We start from the raw sequence: 18,906 nt of genomic DNA on the forward strand, positions 1-18,906 counted from the left end.
CAGCGAGCTCTGCCTCTTTCAAACTTTTCCACCTAGGCTCCACACACTCCAGTCCTCACACACTGCCCTGTGTACCCATCTTATCTCTATGGTAAGCTACAAACTCCAGGAAGCAGGAGCAAGGTCTCAAACACATCTTTTTGTCTTGCAAAAGTCAGCTGACTTGACAAAAGAAGGCACCGATGGCTTGAATGAGATATCTTTAGTATCACAGAACTGGTAAGGATGTGAAGGAATATATATAACCACCTGTATTTGTAGGACTTTGGGACTGGGACTTTCCTCGGCCCCATTTGATAGGTCAGGGCACTGAGGCCTTTCCAAGGTTTGAGAGACCAGCCAGCCTTGGACTCCTGCTCTAGACAGCTTGCCCGGATGCTTCCTAGAAGCCCCAAAGGCTGAGCTGCAAATCTAAAGAGCCATCATTCTGGGGGATAGCTCTATTTCAGAGTTCTTGAGAATTCTGCCACGCAGACTAACCTATATCACAGGTCAGAGACAAAAACAACAAAAAGGATGTCAAAGTGCATGGCCTGTCCTGCACAACATACCAGGTGCCCGAAAGTTCCATTTCTGGGTTTTCAGAGTCCTGGAAAGTGATGAGTGGGGAGAGAAGACCCCCAGATTTCTTGCTTCGTGTGCCCCCATAAAATTCCAGACCACGAACAAATACTGGCTTCTAGAAGTAGCGGGATTGTGAGAGGAAGGCAACTCGCCTCTGCCAGCACCTTCCCGGCCTCCAGACCCAGCTGCCTCGCAGGAACCAGCACCTCCAGCTCTGAACCCCCCCCCCCCCCCACCACCTTGGCCCGAGAACGGGACGCCCCCCTCCTCCACCCCCAGGGAGCGTCGGAGGCCCCCAGCCTTTCCCAGAATGGCACCCCTCCCGCGGGTGCGCACCCAGCGGCACCTCCCAGAACCCGGGCTCGGACGCGCAGACCGGTGCCCCGCTCCGCGCCTGCGGCCGCTGTGCTCCCGCCCCGGCGAACCCCCGACCCAGGCGTCCTGCCCCGGTCTGACCCCTCTGGCCCCTACCTCCGGCGACCCCTCACGCACACAGCCTGCCCCCCACCCCCACACACGCACGCACACATGCTGATAACAGCCCCGACCCCCGGCCGAGCCGCAGTCCCCGGGCCAACCCCGACCGGTCGCCGCGCGCCAGTCCTCGCGGACCGTGGCCAGCAGTCCTGCGCTCGCTGTGCGCGACCCCGGCTCGGCGGCCCCCGGACGGTGGCCCCTTCCTTCAGGGCGTGAGACCGGCCCTGCCCCGCCGCGCTTCCCGGGATGAGGGCTCCCGGCAAGGGCGCCGGCCGAGCCCCTGGTCGCTGAGGGGCCGGGGGAGGCGCGGAGATGGGGTCGTGCGGTGAGTACCCGCCGGCTGGAGGAGCCCCCGCCCGCCTGGGCCCCTGTTTGAGCAGGAATTTACCGCTGGGGCGAGTGGCCCCGAGGTGGCCGGGTTCAAGGACCGACAACTTGCCAAGGACCCCGGAAGGGCAAGGGGGGTGGGGCAGCCTCCACGTGCCGGCAGGGCTCCCGGAGCCGCCGGGAAAAGGTGAAATCTGACCCGGGCACGGGGACGCGGTTTGCGGGTTCGGGGGGAAGAGGGGCGGCTCCGTGCGTGGGGAGGAAGCTGATACCTGGGTCTTGGAGCAATCCCCGGGATCTGCGAGAGGGGAAGCCTCTGTCACACCGGGATTGAAGTTTGCCCGGGAGAAGGGGATGCCGGTAGTTTGGGGGGTGGGGTGTGCTCACCGCGGCGGCGGCGGGGATTGAATGAAGGCCAAGGAGGCAGAACCCGAGCGCTGGGAAGGTTCGGGGTGGGAGCGACAAGCTGGGGGCAGAGGAACGGGATGTGTGAACCTGCTCCTCCAAACACACTCAGCCTGGCACTCTTTTCTAGAATGTCCTGCCCTGCTGCTTCTGCTATCTTTGCTGCTGCTTCCCCTGGGCCTCCCAGTCCTGGGCGCCCCCCCTCGCCTCATCTGTGACAGCCGAGTCCTGGAGAGGTACATTCTGGAGGCCAGGGAGGCCGAAAATGTCACGGTGAGGCCCCCTCCACAAAACATTCCACAGAACTCACTCTCAGGAGTCCTGGGGGGGGGGGGGTCCTCCAAGATCCAGGAAGCTGAGCCCCTTCCTGGCACTTGGTTCAGGGAGGTGGGAAGCCAGAACCCCCAGTAACAATGATAAAAGTGGTACCCCCAATGCATACCTGGAAGCTAGGTAAGGGGCAGTGGTGGAGGGGAGCCCTCGGGGAGCCTGACTCAGGGGTCGTGCATTTCAGATGGGCTGTGCTGAAGGCTGCAGCTTCAGTGAGAATATCACTGTCCCAGACACCAAGGTCAACTTCTATACCTGGAAGAGGATGGACGTGAGTTTATGTTTTCCTTCTTCTTGGGGAGTCTCATCTTGGGAACCTGTTGGGGTGGGAGGGAGAATGATAGGAGGAGGTGAGGGCTGAATGCAGTATGTCCATTCATTTATTCCTTTCTTCATTCATTCATTCATTCATTCAACAAAACTGATTCCATGGCTTCATTTGCTCAGCTTGGTGCTTGGGGTTGCTGAGACGGAGGGGCTGGCTTGGGCTGCTGACTCCAAGTGTCCACTCCCTTTAGGTCGGGCAGCAGGCTGTGGAAGTCTGGCAGGGCCTCGCCCTGCTCTCAGAAGCCATCCTGCGGGGCCAGGCCCTGCTGGCCAACTCCTCCCAGCCATCTGAGACCCTGCAGCTGCATGTGGATAAAGCCGTCAGCAGCCTGCGCAGCCTCACCTCCCTGCTTCGGGCACTGGGAGCCCAGGTGCGTAGGTGGGGGGGCCTCACTTCTTTCTGCCCTTTCTGTAAAATGGGAGAAGGACCCCTGCCAAGAAATACTGAGGCTCTCATCCCCCTCCCGATTCTAGCCTGAATCCCATCTCCCTCCAGGGGCCCCGGCACTGCGGTAACCTTCTGTTCTCTCCTTGGCAGAAGGAAGCCACCTCCCTTCCAGAGGCAACCTCTGCTGCTCCACTCCGAACATTCACTGTCGATACTTTGTGCAAACTTTTCCGAGTCTACTCCAACTTCCTGCGGGGAAAGCTGACGCTGTACACAGGGGAGGCCTGCCGAAGAGGAGACAGGTGACCAGGTGCTCCCACCCCGGGCATGTCCACCACCTCACTTACCACCACTGCCTGTGCCACGCCCTCTGCACCACCACTCCTGACCCCTGTCGGGGGTGATCAGCTCAGCACCAGCCTGTCCCACGGACACTCCATGGCCAGTGGTGACATCGCAAGGGCCAGAGGAACTGTCCAGAGCGCAACTCAGATCTAAGGATGTCACAGGGCCAGCCTGAGGCCCCGAAGCAGGAGGAATTTGGAGGAAATAAGCTTAAACTTGGGGATGGAGCCTTGCTGGGGAGAAACCGAAACTCATCTTGGTGCCCTGCCGAACCGTGATGCCGGGACAAGGTGGAGGGCCGATGCCTCTTCGTGCACCCATCAGGCAGGGATAGGAGGGACCGGAGAATTTAGGTGGCGAGCCATGAATTCTCCAGGTCTCATGGGCACTCCCATGATAGTAAGAGCCCGCCGGACGCAGGGTGGTGGGAGCCAGGGAGATGGGATGGGGGCTGGCCCCTGGCTCCCAGTGGGTCCACATCTTGTGTATTTTTCAATCTCACCGGCAAGAACTGAAACCACAACATGGCTCTTGGCTTTTCTGTTTTCCCCTGGAGCACCCCACTTCCCTGGCCCTGCTCCCACCCTGGCAGCAGGCAGCAGTCCTGGGAAACTAGGGGTCAGGCCCTACGTGCTGCCTCGCATGGCCTGTCTGACCTCTTGACCCCACTGGGCCTGAGGCCACAAGCTCTGCCCACGCTGGTCAATAAGGTGGCTCCATTCAAGGCTATTCCTCAGTAGGCAGCTGGCAACTCTCTTTAGTGAGTTACAGCCGCCATCAAGGAAACAGGAGCCAGGAGGAAGAGTCCCTTTGGTGGCTGGGGACAGCTCCCAGTCCTGTATACTAGACCCTTATTATTTCTCACTTCTTCTCTGTGGTGCCTTTGGCTAAAGCCACATTCCCAGTATCTGCCTTTGCCACCTCTAAATCCCGCTGCCCTCTTTCCTTGCCGGGGATGGTCACTATTAATGCTCTACCCTGTAACTCACGGAAGGAGCCACCTTCCCCGACAAGGGTCTCACTGAGCATGGCTCTTCCAGGTGGTTCCCTTACTCGACTTCATTTGATTCCTTGCACAACTCTATGAGAAAGTGTCCACTGTCATTCCCATTGAACAGATGAAGAAATAAAGTCACTGCCAAGGTCCAGACAACAGGAAGCCCCAATTCCCCCAGCACTGACCCCTTCCCTCTTCTGCTTGTTCCTTCCGCAGAATCCCTACCTGCTCCCTGCTTCCCCGGGATACGGGACACAGAACAAACGGCTTCCACTCTCCATCCCTACGTCTAATTTTACTCATTACTCTGCCAATCAACTTCAAACTCCTTCCCAGACATAATGCTTCCGCTGTAAAGTACCGCCCAGGAAAGACCAGTGCAGACAGCAAAAGATGACACAAAACGGCATCAGGATCCAGATCCCGGCCATTAACATATATGGGAGGATGAGTCTCTCTGTTTCTATCACAAAACAGAGAAGTCAGGCTGCACCCCTGAAAATATGCAAAAGAGAGAGAAGTTTTGCAATCTGCAGCAGGAAAAATTAGGGGTAGGTTGCAGGCTTGGAGGGTATTTGTGAAGTATAGGAGCGTGATGGGGGCAGGGGTGGGAGGAATCCACAGAGGGGTGGATCCAAAGGAGAATTTTCACCTGGCCAATCCAGCTCCTGGGGTACAGTGCCCTCTTCAGGCCCCACTAGGAAATGCTAAACAAATTGGCCTGCAAAAGAACCCTTAAGGCTCCGATCTTGGCACATTTCAATAGAAGTTTGTATTGCGGTTTCCACAGGTGGCATCTGGTTCTCGCCCCACTGCTGTGAATCAGGAAGGGAGGAATCTGTCTTTCTCTCTGGCAGAACTGAAGTCAAGAGGGTTGTCCTGAAATCCAAGGAATGCAGCTAATAATGGCAGCTGGGACCTGAACACAAGGTTGAGGACTCAACCCCTAAGCACATCTTAGCCTGATGTGGTACCTAGCTAGTTAAGGGACCCCAACTATATGACCTGGGCCAGTATGTTAAAACATTCGAAACATATGGGGCGCCCTAGTGGCTCAGTTGGTTAAGTATCTGACGCTGGCTCAGGTCTTGATCTCATGGCTCGTGAGTTCAAGGCTTGCGTCGGCCTCTGTGCTGACAGCTTGGAGCCTGGAGCTTCCTTCAGATTCTGTGTCTCTTTCTCCTTTTCTCTCTCTGCCCCTCCCCCACTAGCACTCTGTCTGTCTGCCTGTCTGTCTCTCTCTCTCTCAAAAATAAAAAAACTTTAAAAAAAAAACCCACATAACTCATTTATTCCACACTTAACGGAGTACCTACTGGGTGCCAGCTTCTGTGCTGAGTGCTTAGAAAAACATGAAATGATCATCTGCGCCACTCACAGCCCAGGTGTCCTCCGAGAAAGCGGGTATTCCCCACTGGAGACAAAAAGACAGGAGCTCATAAACGTGGACAGAGTCGGCTTTGTAGGTGACTGTATGGACAGGCCCCGATGGGAAGGACCTGGTGAAGGCTCAAGTCCCTGCGAAGCGACATAGATACCCAAGGAGGGAGGGTGTCTCCAGATTCCAGATGTTTTTCAGGCACAGGCAGGGAGTGTGAACTCTCTTCTGTACTATTATGATGATGATTCGCAACTTATTAAACTCTGGCACCGGCATGACCTGCTGTGATTCTCACCACCAATCCACGAAACAGGAGGACCTTCAGTATCATCCCCGTTTGCCGGATGGGGAGAATAAAACTTCAGTCCCACCAGGTAAACGACAGCCAGCCAGCTCCTCTGACTTCCTGGCAGGACAGGAGCCGGCACAGCCCAGTTCTGAGTCAGCCGGTTACATAATTGTTTAATGGCACTGCCTTGTGTTTGTAGAGTGCTTTGCGATTTACAAGGTGCTTTCTCGGGGCATTTTCTTATTTGCTCTCCTAACTGAGAGAGGAAGGCAGAGATGGTAGAGGATCTCCATTTTGCAGAGGAAGAAACCAAGGTTCAGAGAGATTATGGGCCGTGCCCAGGCCGTAAGACACTGAGAGGAAGATAAGGACCAGGATCCAGGTTCTCTGACCCTGGTTCCCTCTTCTGCCCCGAGTGGGGACCACGGGGAAAGGAGCGTAGAGGGAGCAGCTGGAGGAGAGGGAGCACTTCTGGGTCAATGAGGCTTTAGGCCCATCCATCTCTCACTCCCTGCTCCATCAACTCCTCCCTGCTCCATCCCCTGCCTGGGGTTCCTCCTTCCTCCCTAGATGGGCAGAAGTTACCTCCCACCCTTCCCAGACCCAAGTCTCCAGCACTGGAGGCTAACTCAGGCGCCTCCAGCAGCCGGAGACCCCACCTTGACTGCCACCTATTGGCCCAAACCTTCTCCCTGGGCCTGAGCATCAGGCTGACCAAATGCACCTGCCTGACCCCAGCTCACAGGTCACCTAAGATGTTCCTGGAACTGCTCGGAATCCTCTTCTCACCAAAGAAGACAAGTGTTGCTGGAGTTGAGTTGGCAACATTAGACATTGCAACCTAAGCTGAATGTTAACTACTTTTTTTGTTTTTTGTTTTTTTCTCTAGCTGGTCAAGGTTAATTCCTCTAAAATTCCATCATAAAACTGTGACATTATGAAAGATTACTGGCAACAGAAAAGCAGGCAGGAGTATGGTTTCCCAACTTATATGAGTCATGCCCAAATGTCCATGAACTCTCTCTTCTTGATTTTTAAAAATTGATTAGGAAAAAAATTACATGACCCACACACAATTCCTGCTTTAAAACAAAACAAAACAAAATTTAGCCGTGCTAGTCTCTCCATTTTACAGAAGCACACACTAAGGACCAGAGAGGGTGAGTAAAGTGTCCAAAGAAACACAGTGAAGCCAAGACCGGCTTTACTTCTCTGGAGTGGTCCCCAGGGTTTCCACATACCAGGGTCTCTCATACCTATCCCTGCAGCTGCTAGGCTGGTCAAGCCACAAGCCCTCTGGGTCTCTGTGCACTCATGAGTCCCCAAAATGCAGAGCCTGGGGGCTCCCTCACACATCGCCAGCCCTTCCTGTCCTGACTTGTGAACCAACCCCCACCCCCGGACAGGTTGGAAGCTGAGATTGTCCAGCTCTGTGGCGCCAAAGAGAGGTCAGCGAAAGCAGCCCTCGGAGGACTTATTGCCCAACCAGGAGGGGCTGTGGATCAATTGACTTCTGTTGCTCTTCCCCGGGTTAACCATTTCCTGGCGCTGTCGTCTCTTGACTGCTCTCCTAACCTGGTATGGAGAAAGGGTAGATCAGGGTTTGGGCCGGGCATCCATTACATCCCCCACTTTGATGAAAAGGGGCAGAGGATTGCTCTCTCCCCAGATCGGACCCCTACACAGTCCCTTTGGGCTCACATGGGCAGGAATCCCCAGGACTGCGAAGGGGGTTAGGACTTCCCTCTTTGATGTACCCCTGGGCATAGATTTTTTTTTTTTAGTTTTTTTACAGTTTATTCATTTTGAGAGAGAGAGAGAGAGAGAGAGAGAGAGAGAGAGAGAGGACATGCTCATGAGTGGGGTAGGGGCAGAGAGAGAGAGAGAATCCCAAGCAGGCTCCTTGCTGTCCACACAGAGCCCAACGTGTGGCTCAATCCCACAACCATGAAATCATGACCTGAGCTGAAACCAAGAGTCAGATGCTCTACCGACTGAGCCGCGCTGGGCATGGATTTGATGATAGGGAATGGGGGGCTGCCAAGGTGAAGGGAGTGAAACTGAAGGCTTTTAGAAACACCTGGGTGTGGTGGGATATGGGAAATCTGGACGGGAGAGGCCAGCTCGCTGTTGACCGGCCCTCCAGCCTAGATATGGCTCCATATGCGCGGTGAGAGTCAACAGCCTTTTCAAAAGGGGCAAAACCACCCTTCCGCTGCAGTCTTATGTAGGACTGCCATTTATGAAACAGGTCAAACCAGAGCTGCTGTGGCTGTGGCTGGGGTGGGGGTGGGGCCCTGACCTCCTCTGGATGTTCCCAACACAACGGTGGGAGTCTGCAGGCCACACTGTGGGCACCGTCGGAGCCATGCTCTTGGGCCGGACTTCATTTCCGAAGAGCTCAGTTTCAACACATGGAAAACGAGGACAATAATTGTGCAACAAAGAGGACACGAGGTGCGGTTAGATTAGCCCACAAGCACCGCTGTTCCTGGCTCCTGGAAAGTTCTCCCCACTCCTGCTGTCTCGATGTTACTGTCCAGCTGCACCACCATCCCTCGCCCTCCGCAGCCTCCCCTCCTGTCTCTCCAGCTCCAACCAGCCTCTCTTTGGTCCTTATCTGCCGAGGCTGCCACAGAAGCCTTTGGAGAATGAACGTGGAATCAAGTCACCCTGGTGGCTTAAAAACTTTTAGTGGCCCTTCAAAGCTTTGGCATCCAAGGTCCTCCAAGCCAGGGACCCTGCCTCTCCGTGCCCCGCCCCCCCCGCCGCCCCCACACCATTCTTCAAAAAAGTGTCATGCTCCCTCTAAGCTTGGAACATTCTCCCTTCCCGGATGTGTCTTCCCATCTTGTCTGATTACCACCTCTTTGTGGTTTAGAAAGTCTCTAAACCTGTGTCGGCAAGGTCTCCTCCGTCCCTTCCCAGAGGTGGCTCATCCCTCCTGTTGCCTGCATTCTGGACTCTTCCGGCCTCTTTCATTTAATAACATACGCAGGATCCCTTTCCACTATCACAGCATACAGCTCTATCACCATTCTTTATGTTTTTCCTTAAGCCAGGAATAAACTTTAACAAAGCGTAATAACATCAATTAATATTTTTAAACTATTTTTTAATTGTGGTAACATACTCAACAAAAAATTTGTCATCTTAACCATTAAAATTCTTAAAAAAATTTTTTTTTGTTTTTTTAAAATTTATTTATCTCTGTACCCCACATAGGGCTTGAACTCACGACCCCAAGATCAAGAGTCTCACACTTTTCCAACCGAGTCAGCCAGGCAAACCTCTTCTTAACCATTTTTAAGTGTGCAGTTCAGTGGCATTAAGTACATTCGCGTTGTGACATCATCACCACTGGCCATCCACAAAACCTTCACATCTTCCTTAGCTGAAATTCTGTCCCCGTGAAACAAAAACTCCTTATTCCTGTCAACCACCATTCTATTTTCTGTCTCTATGAGCTTGACTACAGTAGGCATCTCCTATGAGCGGAATCATATGCTATTTGTCTTTCTGTGTCAGACTTATTCCACTTAGCATAATGTCCTCAGTGTTGCAGCATGTGTCAGAACATCCTTCATTTTAAAGGCTGAACGAGGGGCGCTTGGGTGGCTCAGCTGGTTAAACATCCGACTCCGGCTCAGGTCATGATCTCGCAGTTTGCGAGTTCGAGCCCCGCGTTGGGCTCTGTGCTGACAGTTGGGAGCCTAGAGCCTGCTTCAGATTCTGTGTCTCCCTCTCTCTGCCCCTCCCTTGTTCACACTGTCTCTCTCAAAAAATAAAAAAATTAAAAATCAACATTAAAAAAAAAGGCTGAATGGTATTGTATGTATGTGCCATAGTTTTTGGCTTTGTGGACTTTGGGTCGCCTTCACCTTTTGGCTATGGTGCATAATGCCACCATAAACATGGGTGACCAGGTTATCTATCTCTTCATCTTTGCTTTCAATTCTTTTGGGTATACAGCCAAAAGTGGAATTGCTGGGCCCTATGGTAATTCTATTTTTAACTTTTGGAGGAGTGCCATTCTTTTTAATATGTACATAATATTCCTCCATGTGAAAAATAGTCCTTGACTATGATCCAACCGCATCTCTGCTGGCAAACGTTTGGGTAATCTCGATTTTTTTTTTCCTACTCTAATCAGTGCCACAATTACCAACTTTAAGATGTGCCCAGCTTTGTGCAAAAAGGCATTTCTATTACTATTTTGTGCAAATAGGTATTTCTATGGGAAGATGCTTGGAAAAGTAAGGCGGGGTCAAAGACGTGCATGTCAGGAAGTTTGAGAGTTTCAGATTAACTTTGAAGAAGTTTTCACCAACACAGAGTCTTAGCATCAATGTATTTGAGTGTGTCTACCCACATCCTGGCCAATGCCCAATGCCTTCAATCTCTTAAATGGTTGTCAATGTGACTGTTGTAGTTTTGATTAGCATTTTCCTTATCGCTAGTGAAGCAGGACATCTCCGATGTTTACTGGCTGGTGGTACGTCTTCCTCTGGGACTTGTCTTTTTCGATTCTTTGCCAGTAATAACCTGCCAGTCGTTTTTGCCATTTTTGCCAGCTATAGAATCTTAGATTTGAAATGATTTTCTGTTGGAATTCTGCAGACAATGTTCCACGGCCTCTTAGAACCCCTGGTTGCTATTGAAAAGCCTGATGCCATGGTGACTCCTGATCCTTAGTATGTGACCTGCTTCTTTCTATCTGAAAGTGGTTAGGGTCTTCTCTCCCCTCCTCCCCCAATACTCTGAAATCTCATGTCAGACCTTCCATGGGTGTCTTTGCACCCATCATAAGAGACCCCTTTTCATCAAGAGACTTGTAGCTCAGTCCTATGAAATCTTCTCGTGTGTTTTTTTCCGAAGTCCTTTCTTTTCCTTTGGTCCTTCTGATTTGAACTCTTTGGTTGGATGCTAGACGTTCTGGACTGCTTCTCTAAGTCTTTCTCTTGGTCCTTCTCTCCTGCTCTCATCTTATTTCCTCTCACTGGATTTTAAATTTCCACCCTTGTAGTTTTCATTTCCCAGAGCGTTCTGGTGTTCTCTGTCTGGTTTTCATGGCATCCCTGGAAGGATGTCAAGAGAGGAGGGTCAGGGACAGATAAAGTAGCCTGGGCTCACTGTGCCTTCCCCTCTTCCCTAAGAGCCGCCTCTGAGGTCCCATATGGCTCCTCCAGTCTGGACTCTGGTGCTGCTGGTGGGGGCCGCCTGGGGCCAGGGCCACATGCCTGCCCCTGTCCGGTAAGCGGGCCTCAGGGGGTGATCTGGGGTGACTCTGGGGGAGAGTGGGGGGGCAAAGCTGGAGGGGGCAAAAGGGTAACGATGAAGGGCACAGCCGTGGGGAGGAAGGGGATGATGAACAGGAACAGTGGGGAGAACCCCACGACCCAAGCGCCTAGAACTGAGGAGTGTGAGAAGCTCAGAGGACAGAGCCCAGATGTTAGAAAGAACAAGGAGAGACGAGAGGAGAGGCTGGGCCTTCGGGAAATGGACCAAACCCAGGGCAAACCCGGCAGACAGGAGACTTCCGGTAGAGGCAGCAAGAAATGATAGATGGCTCGGTGTCCTGGAGCTTGTTTTGTGGGATTTGAGCACGCCGAACTTGTGCATGGATGGCAAAGGGCTGTTCTGTTTGGCCTACACCATCTGGGGAGGCGCAGTGAGCGTCTGTGCGTTATTCCTAGGGCGAGGAGGCGCCATCCCCGTGTTATTCATCTGTATGTTCAGTGGCACGTAGCTAGGGCAGCGTGGGACCCAGGGTCCCCGCTCTAAGGGGAGAACTTAGGCTTCAGCACAAGAGGACCTCAGCTCGAAGGAAGGGGTGTCCCCAGGTGTAAACGCCGAGGCACTGCTTGAGAACTGCCAGACACGCGATCGGGTTCCTCCTCCAGGGAGGCTCCAACACACGTCACAGAGGCACGGAGGGCACCAGTGAGGCGCTCCGAGGAGAGACACTCATTATTTTATATTATTTTTAGGAGACAGATGAGAATTTAACGTGAGGAGGTTGGGGGCCTTCTTTTTTTTTTTTTTTTAAATGTTTATTTTTTGAGAGAGAGAGAGCACAAGTTGGGGAGGGCCATAGAGACAGAAGGAGACACAGAATCCGAAGCAGGCTCCAGGCTCTGAGCTGTCAGCACAGAGCCTGATGTGCAGCTCGAACCCACAAGCAGTGAGATCATGACTTGAGCCGAAGTCAGTCGCCCAACCGACCGAGCCACCCAAGCGCCCGGCCTTTCGAAAACCTTAAAGAAGACAAATATATGTTCGCTGCCTACACTTTGGTGCAGTATGAATACCAAGAAATCCTTCATGAAGGACCACTCAGAAAGCTCACGATCAATGAGGCTTATGATTCTTGATGATGACAAGTATTACTTTTCTTTTTCCTTCTCCAACCCCAAGGAAGGGGAAGCCTTCAGAATGGAAGCCAGTTGCCCGCAACTCTAGGGATAACTGTGAGTTGGAAACCAGCACCACTCAGACCTTTCTCCTTCCCCAGGGCAGGGTGGCCACCTCAAGGGCCCTCTGGGCTGGGCGATGGCATAAACACATAATGATGTGTGGAGGGCAGTCCTTGGATGAATAGAGGGTGGAGGGACCATGGAAGAGTGGAGTCTAAGCCCTACCTAGAAGATTCGTGTTCAGATTAACAACAGCAAAATGTATGCATCCAGACAAAGCCTGTCTGCCCAGATGAACCCACCCCCCGGGACCTCAGTGTGCGACCCCTGTCCTAGAAGTCATTCTGCCCTGCCCCACCCCACCCTGAATTTCTCCTACGAGATTCTTATTTCTCAGATTCTCTTTTCCAAATCTGTGCTCTGGACCCACATAGTGGCTGCCTTCTCTAAGCTAAGGAATCCTGCTAACCCCCGACCCCCAGTTTGGCTCTGGGGCTGGCCCTCTCCCCTCTCCTGGCCTCAGAGCGGCCCTTTCTTCCCAGCTGTTCTCACTCAGTGTGACTTTGAGAATAACTCCAACCCCCTCTGTGATTGGACCCAAGTGTCCACAGATGACGGGGACTGGACTCGAGCCAGTGGACCCTCCCCCATCGGCAGTACGGGTCCCCCCGGGGGCTACCCCAACGGAGGTAAGGAAGCCTAAGGTTTAAGGAGACAGCTAGGAGGTAGGCGTGGGCAGACGCAGGTGCGGGGAGAAGGGAGGCAGCTGGAAGTGGACGCCTGGGCTCTGGGAAGGGGGTGGGAGGGCAGCCCTCAAGGCGGGGAGGGCCTCCTCATCATCCTGGGCTCTGCCTCCCGCAGAGGGCTACTACCTGCACATGGCATCAAGCACCTTCCACCGGGGCGGGGTGGCCCGCCTACGCAGCCCCCCCGTATGGGAGCAAGGCCCCCTCTGCGTGCACTTCGCCTACCACCTGTTCGGGCTCTCGTGGGGCGCCCAGCTCAAACTGCTGCTGCTCAGAGGCACCAAGAAGAAGCGTCCCAGCCTGCTCTGGAAACGTACTAACACCCAGAGCCCCTCCTGGATTCCCACCGCTGTCACCGTGCCTATGGGGCTTGCCCTGCCCAGGCGGGTGAGGGTGCGGCAGAGGGCAGAGTCTTGGGCCCCGGGGGCGAATCTGGGTGGGTGGGGGCAGGAGGGGCCGGGCCACCCGAATTCAGACAGGAAAAGTGGGGGCCTGAGGCAAAGGAGCTTACAGGCCGCGTGGTCCCCTCCTTTCTCCCACAGGTGATGTTTGAAGGAGTGAGGGGCAGCACGGCTTACCTGGACACTGCTCTGGATGCCATCTCCATCCACAGGGGCTCCTGCAATCGGAGGGAGCCCCTGTCCCTCCTTCTCTCTCTGCCTCCACCATCCGCCCAGCTCTGGCTTCCCTCTACTTCCACACCGCACACCTTTGAATCCCGAAGCACCTACGCCTAAGGAGAGGTTCCCTTTGAACACGGTTGTGGTGATAGCTTTCCGAGAGTGACCAACCGAGTCTGGGTTGCCCTGAACTGTCCCCAGTTTCGCACAGAAAGTCCTGCATCTCAGGAATGCCTCAGTCCCTGCGCAAAACTGGATGTCTGGTCACTCCAGCTGTTCCCCCAGATCCATCCCAAATCAGCCCTCTAAGCTGACATATAGAGATTCAAGGGGAGCAAACTCAAGTGAAGGAAAATTCCAGAAGCTGAGTCCAAGTAATTAACACTTACTGGGCACAGGATTGTACTAGTGGCTCTCCACAAATGATCTAAAGTGAGATAGGCGGGTGCTGTCGTTCCCAGTTATAGATGAGGAAACTGAGGCTTGGGCAGGTTCTGTAACATGTCCCAGGAATAAGCCGTTGAGGAGTGGAATTGTATCTGGCTCCAAAGCCCACCGTGGCTCGCAGTATTCTGACTCAGAATTGGGTCCCACAGTATTGGGACTCAGAATTCTGAGTATGCCCACACTGGGGTATACTTTTGAGAGCTGCATCTTTCTAGAACAAGCTAAATCCTCCCTCCCTCCCCACCCTGCTCTTTCTCCCCTCAGTCTGCATGATGCAAATGTGCAGCTTTGACATTCCAAATGATCTCTGTGGCTGGAGCTGGATCCCGACAGCCTCTGGGGCCAAGTGGGTCCAGAAGAAGGGGTCTTCCGGGGTGCTGAAAGTGGGGCCTGAGGACGATTTCTCTAGCCCTGGTGGTGAGTAATGAGCACACTTCCGTCCTTTGACTTTGTGGGCTTCTAGTGACCTCTGCAGGAGTTTACGATGTTTGCCGGACTACCGCACAGTAACTGCCATGGGACGTAAGCCCCAGCAACCTCAAACCTCGCTGAGCGCAAGTTACTCAGCAGAAAGCAAACTCCACACCCCAGCTTCCCCTACTGCCATCCCACAAACCCCACCGGGCAGACCCAACACAGCCTACTCCTCACCTCCCTTCCCTGGCACCATTCATTCATGCATTCTTCATTCATTCATTCATCCATTCATTCAACAAGTACCTACTGAGCGCCTATGATGTGCCAGGTGCTGTTCCAGGCCCTTGAGATACATCAGCTTACAAAACAGACTAGGAGTGGCAGGGGGTGAGAGGAAGATGGTTCCTAAAACAAGAAATAAATTATATAGTTATAGCAGGACTATTGAAAAATGAAAGTCAAACAAAATGAGGGGATTGGGAGTGCAGGAGTTAAGGCGGTGGGGGGGGGGTGTGAGTTTTAAACAAGGTGTCAGGGTAGGTCTCATTCAGGTCATATTTGAGCATAAACTTGAAGCAAGTGAAGGAGTGACGGAGTGAACATATAGAGGGGAAGAACATTCTAAGCAGAGGGGCCAGCCATGCAAAGGTCCTGAGGTAGCAGTGAGCTAGGAGGTAGGGGAGGTGCTGAGATACAAGAGGCCACCTAGCAAGGATAGAGAAGAGGAGCTTAGAGCAGTCCTAGGCAGGGCTGATGACTTGGAGCCTTGAAGGCCATGGTCGGGACTGTGGCTTTGATTCTATGTGGATGTGGATGGGGAGCCTTTGCAGGATTTGGAACAGAGGAGTGACTAAATCTGCCTTACGTTTAAAAGGATCACCTGGGGTTTTTTGTTTTTGTTTTTGCATTGAGAATACGCTAAAGGGAACGGCCAAAGGCAGATGCAGAGAGGCCATTTAGAAAGCTTTTGCAATATGGCAACTGGGTGGCTCAGTCGGTTAAATGTCCGACTTTGGCTCAGGTTGTGATCTCATGGTTCGTGAGTTCGAGCCCTATGTCGGGCTCTGTGCTGACAGCTCTGAGCCTGGAGTCTGCTTTGGATTCTCTGCCTCCCTCTCTCTCTGCCCCTCCCCCACTCACACACGTGTGCGTGCTCTCTCTCTAAAATAAACATATACATATGTATATAGTTACAAGGCTTTTGTAATAAGCCAGGCAATATGTTTCCTCTTCCATTGCATCCATGTCTGTCCGTAGCTTCTTTCCCACCATCTCTCTCTGTGCTCTAGGCTGGGCTTTTCTTTTCACGGATGACCCCTCCCTCCCTTCCTTCCCCCTTTCTACTTTCTCCCCCACCCCCCTCCCTCCCTTCCTCCCTTCCTTCCTTCCTTCCTTCCCTGTGCCTCTCTGCTCCTTTTCTCTCGCCCACAGCAGCTACCTCTCTTCCTGTCTTCTCCACACAACGTGCCTCTCCAGTCCTCACAGAGCACATGCCACGCACGCCAAGCTGTGCAGGTCAAACATGAGAACCCCGCTCCCTGATTTCTTTTCTAAATTCTCTTCTTTGTTCTCTGGCCCCTTGCATTTCTCCATTCTCAATCCTCTCCCTTCATTTTTCTGTCCTTTTCCTCTCCGTCTGCCCCCAGCGCCCAGAAGCCCTTTCTGCTCACTCCAAATGCAAGATCTCCTTCCTCTGAGCTTTCTTGCTGTTCCTGCTGCCTCCGAGGTCCGCCTTCTAGAAAGACCCTGAGAACCTCCTCTCCCCTTCCCTTCCGAAGCCCTGGAGATCAGGGCAGGGCCAGCCCATCTCCGCATCACCCCCGCCTCCCAGTATTAGCACCCCCAAGCCGAGCCTCAGTAGTTTCAGTAAATGTTGGTTGTTGTTTCCATCTTCTCTCTCCTCCTTTTTCCAGCTTGCTTCCTTCTATTTTTCCGTCTTTTCTTTTACTCCCACTTCTCCTTTCCACCAACCAGCTATCCCATTAGCGCCCTCCTGGCGTTTTCTTTCACCATTTACCACTTCCCTCCTTCCCCTTACCTCCTCCTTCCCTGATGTTTCCTCTCTTTTCTCTTCCCTCCCCTTCTGCCCTCTTTTCGGTCTCCCCGAGGCCGCCTTTCCAGGCCTGGTGCGTGCGCGCTCACCAGGCAAGACCGCTCGGGAGTCAAGACGCAGCGCGCCTGCGCAGCCTAACTTTTTCCCCCGGCTACCAGTTGCGTCACGGAGCGAGGTCCAGGTTGATTGGCTGCTTGAACTGCCGGAGGGGGTGGGGTGGGAAGATGCCGGCTTCTAGGCGTCAGACCAGTCCTCTCTCACCAGTTTGTGTGAATCAGCTTTGTGCCGTGGGTCCAGAAAAGGAAGAGGATATGACCCTGGGGGACCTAAAGCGTCACAACCCAAAGGACAAGGTTCTGGCTGCTGCTTCTGAGAGGATGCTGCGTTTCATATGGTGGTGCCTGCGCCCTTACCCAGTCTTGCCAAGCATTTCTGGAAAGTTCGAAGGCCTCGGACAGATGGAGGCCCACCTCATCGCTGGCCGATCCTAGGCAGCTGTTGGGGCTTCCCAGGCCCGGGACCCCTGCGGTCACAGGGTCCTATCCCCCAATTTCAGCCACTCCACCTAACTGGCCTTTTACTTTATAGGTGGCTTCTACATGCTCCTGGACCCCAAGAATGCAAAACCGCGGCAGAAATCTGTCCTCCTGAGTCCCCTGAGCCAGTCCTCTGGCTGTTTGAGCCTGTCCTTCCACTACATCCTCTATGTCCAGTCACCTGGTGCAGCCCTCGCCATCTATGCTTCTGTCTTGGGTGAGACTGGCATTTGCAGGATTTATGCTTATCTCGTCTCCCAGGGTTGAGTTGACAGGAAAATATGGGGCATCCCATATTTCTAGGGAAATCTAGGATATATGCAAGATTATTGTGTGGCGTAGAATTGGGGAGCTGGGAGAGTGCTGGCTTCTAGAAAAACAGATAAAAGTACCAGGAGAGTGAGAGAGAAGGAAGTGCTTGCTTTTGGGAGAGGGGGATACACTCCCAGTATTCCCTTAGCTACTCCTCTTTCTGAGTATGGGATTTTTTTTCCTAATTTAAAAATTGTTTATTTTTTTTTTTTTTAATTTTTTTTTTTCAACGTTTATTTATTTTTGGGACAGAGAGAGACAGAGCATGAACGGGGGAAGGGGCAGAGAGAGAGGGAGACACAGAATCGGAAACAGGCTCCAGGCTCTGAGCCGCCAGCCCAGAGCCTGACGCGGGGCTCGAACTCACGGACCGCGAGATCGTGACCTGGTTGAAGTCGGACGCTTAACCGACTGCGCCACCCAGGCGCCCCAAAAATTGTTTATTTTTGAGAGACAGAGAGAGAGACAGAGCGTGAGCAAGGGAGGGACAGAGAAAGAGGGAGACACAGAATGTGAAGCAGGCTCCGGGCTCTGAGCTGTCAGCACAGAGCCCGACGTGAGGCTCGAGCTCACAGACTGTGAGATCATGACCTGAGCCAAAGTCAGACGCTTAACCCACGGAGCTACCCAGGCGCCCCCTGAGTACAGGTTTGAGGTCATTTTCAGTCCCCTTAATAAGTCAATTCTCTCTCTGATTCCTTTCATTTGCAGGCAGCATCAGGAAACACACTCTCTTCTCAGGACAACCTGGACCTAATTGGCAGCCTGTTACTGTCAATTACACAGCCCAGGGACAAATTCAGGTACAGAGGAGCAAAGGTCAGGACCCCTTGCACAGGGTAGGCACTTCTGATATTGAAGTGGAGTGAGGGTCTGGGCGCTGGGGGTAGGGTGTCTGGGTTCCTGAATAGAGTAAAATTAGATGGTGGGGGGGTGGTTTGGGCATTTGGGCTCTTTTTTCACTCCCAGTCCCCTTTCTCTCTCTCTCTCTCTTCAGTTCACTGTGGTGGGTGTGTTTGGAGAGACCCCAGAGCCAGCTGTGGCAGTGGATGCTATCAGCATTGCTCCCTGTGGGGGTGAGAGCAAGGCCCTGGGAGGAGCAGGGCCTCCACCAGATCATCAAAACGGGCGGTGGGGGTGGGGGGGGTGGGAGGGTAAGATTGGGGAGAAATAGAGGGCATGGCCCAAATTTCTCACATCTCCCATTTTGATCCCCTAGAGAGCTTTCCTCAGTGTGACTTTGACGATGATGCCCATCCCTTCTGTGACTGGGCCCAGGCATCAGGGGATGGTGGACGCTGGACCCGGGGAAGTAAAAATATGCACATCCAGGGTACAGGTGCTTTTGGAGGTTCCCTTAATGGAGGTGAGGAGATTGAGGATCTCCCAAGCCAACGAATTACTGGGGAGTTGGCTGGTATGATTCCTGGGAGAAGATATTATAGGTGGCGACGGTCAGCCGGCAGGTGTTTATTGGGAAGCCACCATGGGTCCGAGCTGGGGAGATGACAGAAATCGAACGGGTTGAA

At 53.3% G+C, this 18,906-nt stretch overlaps 2 protein-coding genes and 1 long non-coding RNA gene across 5 annotated transcripts in view; 2 read left to right on the forward strand and 1 right to left on the reverse strand.

The window, feature by feature from the left end:
• Window positions 1-1,724: 1,724 nt before the first annotated feature.
• Window positions 1,725-16,640, reverse strand: LOC131501342 (uncharacterized). 3 transcript variants are annotated; one of them, XR_009256757.1, is made up of 4 exons: window positions 16,515-16,640; window positions 14,784-14,881; window positions 2,216-2,358; window positions 1,725-1,834 (listed from the first exon to the last, which is right to left on the reverse strand). It is a non-coding gene; the product is annotated as an uncharacterized LOC131501342 (long non-coding RNA). The 3 variants fall into 3 exon arrangements; XR_009256755.1 differs by having other exon boundaries at window positions 2,216-2,420; XR_009256756.1 differs by having other exon boundaries at window positions 2,216-2,420; window positions 14,780-14,881.
• On the forward strand, window positions 1,832-3,659 carry EPO (erythropoietin). The gene is given in 5 exon segments (XM_058711343.1): window positions 1,832-1,873; window positions 1,875-2,046; window positions 2,288-2,374; window positions 2,622-2,801; window positions 2,969-3,659. Coding segments are annotated over 5 exon segments (615 nt in total). The 5' UTR covers window positions 1,832-1,853; the 3' UTR covers window positions 3,125-3,659.
• The window catches only part of ZAN (zonadhesin), a 39,466-nt gene continuing 31,032 nt past the window's right edge, over window positions 10,473-18,906 (forward strand). The window contains 10 exon segments of the mRNA XM_058711342.1: window positions 10,473-11,083; window positions 12,248-12,300; window positions 12,789-12,935; window positions 13,108-13,379; window positions 13,535-13,620; window positions 14,322-14,476; window positions 17,118-17,282; window positions 18,089-18,180; window positions 18,375-18,453; window positions 18,597-18,743. Of these exon segments, the coding sequence (XP_058567325.1) occupies window positions 11,007-11,083; window positions 12,248-12,300; window positions 12,789-12,935; window positions 13,108-13,379; window positions 13,535-13,620; window positions 14,322-14,476; window positions 17,118-17,282; window positions 18,089-18,180; window positions 18,375-18,453; window positions 18,597-18,743 (1,273 nt within the window). The 5' untranslated portion in view covers window positions 10,473-11,006.

This window comes from Neofelis nebulosa, chromosome 18 (assembly GCF_028018385.1).
Source record: "Neofelis nebulosa isolate mNeoNeb1 chromosome 18, mNeoNeb1.pri, whole genome shotgun sequence".
NCBI lineage: Eukaryota > Metazoa > Chordata > Mammalia > Carnivora > Felidae > Neofelis > Neofelis nebulosa.